This window comes from Myotis daubentonii, chromosome 6 (assembly GCF_963259705.1).
Source record: "Myotis daubentonii chromosome 6, mMyoDau2.1, whole genome shotgun sequence".
NCBI classification, from domain to species: Eukaryota; Metazoa; Chordata; class Mammalia; order Chiroptera; family Vespertilionidae; genus Myotis; species Myotis daubentonii.
Window position 1 is genome coordinate 33,323,513 of NC_081845.1, and position 8,402 is coordinate 33,331,914.

Genomic DNA, 8,402 nt, shown 5'->3' on the forward strand with positions numbered 1-8,402 from the left:
TAGATTAAAGACGGCTCACTTCAGGCGAATTCAGGCACCTTCCATTATAAGCAGAATGTGAACATGGAATTTGTACATGTAGTTTATATTGAGAGTATGGGGTGAGGGTAGGGGGAACACCGTATTTCTAAAAGTTATACTTAAGTGGTTTTATGAATTTTTAAACTTCAGATTTAACGTATATGCTTTATGAAGAATTTCCCCTTTCTAATTTACCTGTAATGATTTTTCTACTACTGAGAAATGGGACCATGGTCAGTATATTTAGTAGTAACACTGGGCTAATGATCTCCATGTAAAACTAGATAATAACCTAGCAGTGCCTAATAATGTTAGCCTAGCATGTTGCTAGCATACAGGTGGCAAGGTCTGAGGGCTCACATTATGATGCACCCAGGAAGACAAATATCATTTGACTGGGTCTCTGCTTTGTCAAATGCAAAATACTAGGATCTTTTGGCTCATGTTTTATCACCAGGGATCTTCCCCTCAGCCCAGGATCAAGGCACACAACCAGCATGGTACTAACCATAGTGAGAGAAAGAGAGAGAGAGAGAGGGTTAGATATTGATGAAAACTAAGCATTTAGCACGGTGCCTGACCCACAGCCAATAAATTCACCATGAAGCTTAGTGGTTAATATCAGTCAACAATTGCCAAATAAGTTGATTACATCTGGTTGATAGTCCAGTTAATAGTCAGACAGTTTGTTGTAATCAGGGCTGTTGTTTCACTGGGAATTAGAACCCTGTCAATATTTTATAGATTGTCTCAGGCAAAATACTCTCGTAAGCTTGCTCACGTATTTGTACCATGGTAGGTTGACTGCTTCTAGGACTCATTTATTTTAGACACACACCACAAAGAGGGGAGGGTGTGGAGGAAGGTGTAATTTGAGAAGTCCCTAGTGAACCTTAGGGGTGGCACCACTTATGAACCTTTCCCAGCACGTGGGGCACCGCCCCTCTGCGACCGTGACCTTAGGGAATGACACTCACAAGACAGAAATCCCGGCCATGTGGTTTCTAAGTGGGTTGTGGATGGTCAGCCCCTTCCACACTGATTGCAGCTAGGAACAGACTTATTTTGTTACCTGACACAGCGTATTTCCTTCCCGTGTAACTCCATTAATTTCGATCTCTGTGGGTCCTTTAATAAGACTAAGAATTTTTTCTAAACGTAAAAACGAGACTGTAGTGACCCTTTTACCACTCAACATCACGAATGGTGCTGGTCGGCCCTGAGTGTATGTAATTCCATAATGGGATATAGGAGTTGGAGATTTCAGTTATGTTAGCACGCCTGTATGTATCCGATTGATTCGCCTTTTAAGATGGGATTGTAACCCACTCCCTTGTCTCTCAGGCAAGACTCGGAAATCTGGCCTTCTCTCTGCCAAGTCATCAGCCGAATCCAGCTTGAAGTCCTTCAGCAGGAATCAGCTGGGCACCTTCCCAACGCTGCCGTTACCGAAGTCGGTGGACGCCCTGAAGCAGGGGGTGGAGAACAGGCTGGGCAGCGGCCTGACCCCTCACACTGTCAAGCGCTGTGATCAGCCCTGTGCGACTGGCTTGAATAAAAACCGGAGAAGCCTCCCCGTGTCCATCTGCCGGAGCTGTGAGACCCTGGAGGGCCCGCAGCCTGTGAAGACCTGGCCCCGATCCCAGTCCCTGGATGACCTCCAAGGAGAGCCTGATGCTGAAAAAGATGTGCCTGGCGCGGTGACAGAACCCTGCCCTCAGATTGTACCGGAAGTGCCACAGAAGACAGCCTCCTCCATCGCCAAGGCTCACAGCCCCCAGGGAGAGTCTGCTGTTGACAATGCATTGCTACTGACCCAAAGCAAGAGATTTTCTGACCCTCAGAAAACGACTACTAAGAAACTGGGTGGCTCGATTACAGCCACTCCAAGTGGCATGTCACCTCCTCCGTGTTTGCAAAACTATGATGCTCAGCCTCCTAGACACAGTTTAACAAGGACTCCTCTTGAGGGTCACAGAAAAGGACTTGCTCTTGAAGGAACCTATCAGCCCCCGAACACCAAAGAAGGTGAGCAGCGGGGCCCTGAGGCCGTAACACCAGGCCGACATCCTACGCAGCCTCCACCTGTTCCTGCCAAGAAGAGCAAAGAGCGCCTGGCCAACGGCCTCCACCCCTGCCCTCCAGGTCCTAGCGCACCGAGCCTGCCCCTGAAGAAGGGTGGCTCCAGCGGCCCCAGCGACTGTCCCTCTCCTCAGGCTTCTGAGCCTCCCTCCAGGCAGGAACCTGGCAGCCCACCCAGCTCACGGCCACCGCCCTGGCTCTCCGAGCTGCGAGAGAGCACGAGCCTCCAGGAGCACGGTGTGAGATTGGGCCCGGCTGTGACCAGGAAGATCTCCTGCACTCGGGGAGTCGATCTGGAAATGCTCACTGAAGACAAGTTACGAGCTGAAGGCATCGATCTCACTGAGGAGCCATATTCTGATAAGGTATCCAAGGCCCCACTTCACAGGCCTCTGGCGAGAGGAACACCAGTTAACCCAGGAGGCCAGCCCGGAGGCGGGGGCCATTCTGGCAGAGCATGGGATGGCCGACAGCAGGGGCCTCTACAGCTTGGTGGTGGCATGATGGGGGCAGAGTGTCCAGATTAAATGCAAATACAGCCTTGGCTGTTCTTTTTCCTTTCTCTTTTTTCTTTTGCCTGTTTGTTTTTAAACTTTGGCAGCTGTACATTGCAGGGAGAACTATCAGTCAGTACTAGAACTGCTTCCTGAAAGGCTTGGTTTAGACTCTAGAGGACAGGACAGACCTGAGTTCCAGTTTTCCTGTCTTAACTCAACATGTATGTTTTTAGACATTAAAAATTCTTCATTTCATTTTCCTATTTGTAAAATGGAATTGATAATAACCTACATAACTACCTCTTAGCGGTATTATTAGGAACAAATAAAATAAATGTGAACATACTTTGGAAATTATAGAACCCTATTCAGATGTAATAGTTGTAGAGTACATCATCTTGTGTGGATAACGGGGGAAAGATGATGTGAAAATTGCATTGTACCAAGAACATTGAGCTCTATAATGAAAACTCATTTCTCAGTTGAAACAAATAAAGAGTCGTCTACCAATACCACGATGACTTTGAAGACAAATGAGAATAGATGTAGCCATTCGTTGCTCAGGGAAATGCAAGCTCTGTTATAATATAATGCAGTCATGGCTTCCTTGTTCTAAAACTGTGGCCACGAATGCCTTACAATAACGTCCTCTTTCTCCTTAATAGCTAGTGAGAAACCCCCTCTGGAATGACGCTGTAACCAACTGGGCTCCCTGGCCAGGCCTGCGGGGTGAGTCTTAATAGACGAGGCGCAGCAGGAGGCTATGGCAGAGCAGAAGGCTGCCCTTCTCCCTGCAGTTCAGGAGACGGTTTTCAATAATAGTTTGCAAAATGATCAGGTAGAGTGAGGTGAGGGCATTGACCCCCCCCAATTGTAGGATGGTTGTGTTCTACTTTATGTTTCAAAACATTTTTTTAGAGCTCATGACTACCTGAAAGATGAAGGTGTAAAAGTATTCGGTCTAAAACATTCTGACTGTAGAGAAAACGTATTCACTTCAAATAAAAACTTCTGTTGCTGTTTCCCGGTCGTCATAGCTCAGTGTCTTAACCTACCTTATGCTTGCTGGCTGTCCTTGGAGAAAGAGAGATCCTCGCGACCACGCCTGACACCACATTTCTGTTCCCCTCGCAGCACGGCCGCTGCGGGATCCCCGAAGCCCTGGTGCAGAGATACGCAGAGGACCTGGATCAGCCCGAGAGGGACGTGGCCACCAACATGGACCAGATCCGGGTGAAGCTGCTGCGCAAGCAGCACCGCATGGCGGTGAGCAGCCGCAGTGTGCACGGCGGGGGCCCCTCGCCCCGCTTTTGAAGTCCATTTAGTTATAGAGCTTAATGATGACACAAAAGAACTTTTGCTAAGAGAACTAGATTCATGCCCTGACAACAGAAAACAGTCAGGTTTCAAAACCGCATTGAAGTTCTTTTGTGTCATCAATACTGCAAAGTGTTCTAGTAGGGAATGTGCTGTAGTTTAGCCAGTCTGCGTGAGTGAAACATTTAGGTTTTCTCCAACTTTTTTTTTCTTAATAATGTAGTGAAAAACATTCTTAATACATCTTTGTAGTCATCTGAGGTTAATTTCTGAGGATACATGACTTGAAAGGGTTTGCTTCCTGGAGGCGGCACACAACCTCAGGGCGTGCACACGGAGTAGTCAGTTACCTTTTGGAAGGTGTAGCCCTTGGTCTTCCCCAAGTCCATTTCCCCATCCTAGCCGATACTTGTTCTTACTGTATCTGAGATTCTTTATAACTATATCAATAAAATGTTTAATCTTCCAGCTGTTAATGTAGATTCAAATACCGTGGAAAATCTGCTTGATAAGTGCACAACCAGGAGGGCTTTACTTGTCACCCTGCTGCACAGGACGGGTCACCACAAGACAAAGTAGCCAGGAATATAAATGCTCAGAGTGTGGAGAGTTTGGGGGTTAGATCTAATTCCACGTACTTTCTAGAGCAGCCATGGGCAAACTACGGCCCGCGGGCCGGACCCGGCCCGTTTGAAATGAATAAAACTATTGAAAAAAAAGACCGTACCCTTTTATGTAATGATGTTTACTTTGAATTTATATTAGTTCACACAAACACTCCATCCATGCTTTTGTTCCGGCCCTCCGGTCCAGTTTAAGAACCCATTGTGGCCCTCGAGTCAAAAAGTCTGCCCACCCCTGTTCTCGAGCCTTAAATATTTCCTTGAAAATTTGTCTCCCCTCTGAAAAAATCTAGAAAAGATTCTTTATGCTGCCTGGGTTTTGACACAGAGCATCATCACTTGCTGATAGTACAACAGTGTAATAGGTTAGCAGTGCTCCTTTTAGGCCTATAAGAAGTAGCCCTCCAATGGCACCTGTAGAGTCTTTCTAAAAATCATTTTCTTCCTTTATCCAGATCCCGAGCGGCGGACTCACAGAAATCTGTAGAAAGCCCCTCTCCCCCGGATGTGTTTCGTCTGTGTCGGATTGGCTGATCTCCATCGGTCTGCCCATGTACACCAGCGCCCTCACGGAAGCGGGGTTCCGCACACTGGGCCAAGTGCCTTCTCTGTCCCACACTTGCCTTCAGGAGGCCGGCATCACAGAGGAGAGACACATAAGCAAGCTCATGTCTGCAGCCAGACTCTTCAAACTGCCGCCCGGCCCCGAGGCCATGTAGCCAGGCCCGAGACGGAACTCCCTGGACAAGAGCCACCCTTTCACTGTGCTTATGATGCTGATGCAATTTCTCCTTCCCTGGACATGCAGACCAGATCCAGAAGAAAGGCCCAGTGTGTGGCCAGATGGAGCTCGAAACCTTGGCACGGGACCGATGACCCTCTCTTCTCCAGAAAAGCCCCTTTGAGGAAATGGGGGTGGTTCTCTTTGACACCTCCCTCCCCTCCAAAGAAAAGAGGAGCACTTATTTTTATTTTCAGAACACGATCGAACCCAGATGCCAACTTGCCACAAATGCAGTGCCTCCGGTCTGTCTGGGTGCCCTGGGAGAGAGGGCTGGGGGCAGAGGGAGGGGCAGCCGGTTCCGTCTCTGATGGTGCTGTTGACCTTCTGTCTGTCACCCTGCAGGGTCCCCGAGGACCAGACAGGCTTAGCTAGGCCAAAGTAACAGACTCGGGAGTGATTGTACATCGGTTGACACGCTCATTGGTTCAAAAGTAAGAAAATCTGTCTGCACTAGAGGAAAAAACACTCCTATTCTCCTTTAGATAAACGAGACATTTTAATAATTGCTTTCTAGCAATCAGCTTTTATTTGCCTTAATGTAAGCTTTCAAGCAGTTATCTAACTAGTGTTCACTACCCTGTAACCATAGTTCCAAGTCTTCAGCTTAGACTGCCATCTAACATATCTGGGATGTTTCCAGCAAAAATGGGCTTTTCTAATGATCTCATTCTCCATGGCTTATTTTGTAGGAGTGTTTATCTGGCACAAATTTCACGTTGGCTTTCAGTTTTTAAACTAGCTACAAATCTAGTGAAGAACTATCTGGAATTCACAAAGATATCGTGTGTATATGTGAGTGTGGGGGGCGGGCGGTGTGTGGGCGCTCATAGAACCACCTTTCCTTTTAATCAGTTTAGTGTTGTTACCCTGTTGGTCACTGCTGCGGTATTGGCTTGGACCCCTGACCAGGTCCATCCCAAAACTCCGTCACCAGATCACCTTTGCAAAGAGCCATTGTAAGGCTGGTTTCAGAGAGGTGTTTTGAAAAAGGGAGGTAGTTTATGAGATGTTTTTAAAGCTTTTTTTTCTCCCCTGTTTTACAATTAAGATATTGTTTTTCTTCTTATTTAGACAATTCTTTTCATTCAAATAAAGGTTCATTTTGGAGCCAGACATACCACATATTTGCCACATATTAAGTATTTGCATATTTTTGGTTGTTTCCAACTGATATCAGCACATTCTATCCTCTCGTAGTCTGTGTCTGATTTTACAGCAAGCAGAAGTTTAGGCAACTACACGGATAAGGTTTCCATTTTTATAAGATGACTTTGCTTTACATTCTTATCGTGAGCACTGTGCTAAGCATTGAATGTGATTATTTACAGTACAAATTCAACACAAAACTCTGATCAAAAGTTCTGTAATATTTCATCTACTCGCTAAGATAGATGATTTCCCTCAGGAGGGAAAATAGTGATTTCCTTCATCACAAAGCCATCTTTAGTGTTTGCTTTACATATTTAAATCCACGTTTCGGGGGAAAGAACGTTCTCAGGTGATGTATGTGTTCATGCTTCGGTATGCATTTTTAAAAATAATAGACATTCTTCAATGATACCGTCTGTAGGGTGCCATGTGAAGAAGTTGGGGAAATCTAGAATAAAAAAGCAAAAGCTGTCGAATTTCTATGGCACTCTTAAAACAGCCCATTTTTGTCACCTTGGGTTCTGACATCCCGGTTAGCATAGTCCATTTGGGAAGTAAGGCGGCTGCAGTTCTGTAACCACGTGGCGGAACCGCATTTCCCATGGCGCGGTGGAGGCGGGGCTAAGACGGGCTTCCCACCTGTGTTTGCAGTAAGCTCCGCATGACAGGAGGGGCCCTGCTCATATTTAAAGCTGAGCAAAATGACCACGCATAAATCAGGTAACAGGGGAAGGAGAAATCTTGTGTGAATTCCCACGTTTCAATTCCTTTTCACTGTAACATTTTCATTTAAGTAAAAATGGCACCAGAAAAGGGAATTTTCTGAGCTTGAGCTTTTGAGAATGCCAAACCGTATTTTTGTCACTCTTCCTTGGAAATCATTGCCTTTGCATACAAACCTCAAATTCAGGGACCACGAATAATTGTCGGTGGGAAGGTCTTCCTAATCTTAAAGTTCTGAGGTGGTTTTTACTTGATTGTGCTTTTTAAAATCCTTTGTTTTTAATTGTTAGTATTTGTTGAGTCTTCTTTTGCTTTAAACTCTTAACTTGATCTTAGAAAAAAAAAAAGCCTCAATGTTTGTGTGTGACATTTGACTGAGGTGGTCTGGGGCTGCCTGCAGGTGTTGGAAGACAGGCGGGAGGTGTCAGCAATATCCAGGATTAACCAGTTGCCCTTGGCACAGGAGGTTGAGGAACCGGTGGAAACGGTTGTCTAGGGAAAGCACAAAAGAAATCTGGAGAGGCAGTTAGGCTCAGGTAGCTACACATCCGTTGTGTACATGTTTGCTTGGAAGCTGTCTAGGAGGAGATGCAGCCAGCCCCGACCACGACTGACATTCCCACATAGCCGAGTAGGAGGTAGATTTCTATGGCCTGCCTGCCTTCTTAGCCAGAGCCCGTTCCTCCCACCTGAACTGGCGGCGGGTGACATTGGAATTACTGGTGTATTGGTAACCGTTCCTGACATAGCAAAGTTTGCTTTCATACCAGCAGCAAAGGGAGTCAGTTCACCAAGTCACTGCTGCCTGTGTGTACTGTATTCTTTACAGAAAAATAAACCTAGTCGTCTGAGTCCAAGTTACCTTGATTTTTAAATTGATAGAGAAAACAAGAAACTGTCAAGCAAGTTATATAACAACTAACAACATTGCACTTTCTGTATATGAAATCAGTATTTAAATAACTTATTTTTCTCCATTGCTGTTTTTAAACATTGTAAGTAGCTGTAATATACCAGTACCAGTATGTTCTCGCAATTGCTTCAGCCCAAGAAAGCTGTGTATTGTTTTAAAAATTGTAAAAATTATTGTGACGATTCATTTAGCAAAGAGAAAGTATGGAAGGGTTTTCCTATGTATCAAAACTTGTCTATAATTGTCATCTATGTACCTAGAAAAAAAAAAGTAAATAAATTTCTTCAGTTGAA

The 8,402-nt window shown here is 45.6% G+C and overlaps 1 protein-coding gene across 10 annotated transcripts in view; it reads left to right on the forward strand.

The window, feature by feature from the left end:
• The window catches only part of SASH1 (SAM and SH3 domain containing 1), a 220,390-nt gene extending 211,988 nt beyond the window's left edge, over positions 1–8,402 (forward strand). For all 10 annotated transcript variants that reach the window (XM_059700636.1, XM_059700633.1, XM_059700638.1 and 7 more), the window contains 3 exons: positions 1,366–2,468; positions 3,735–3,866; positions 4,996–8,402. In XM_059700636.1, the coding sequence (XP_059556619.1) occupies positions 1,366–2,468; positions 3,735–3,866; positions 4,996–5,259 (1,499 nt within the window). In that variant the 3' untranslated portion in view covers positions 5,260–8,402. The remainder of the gene's footprint in view (positions 1–1,365; positions 2,469–3,734; positions 3,867–4,995) is intronic.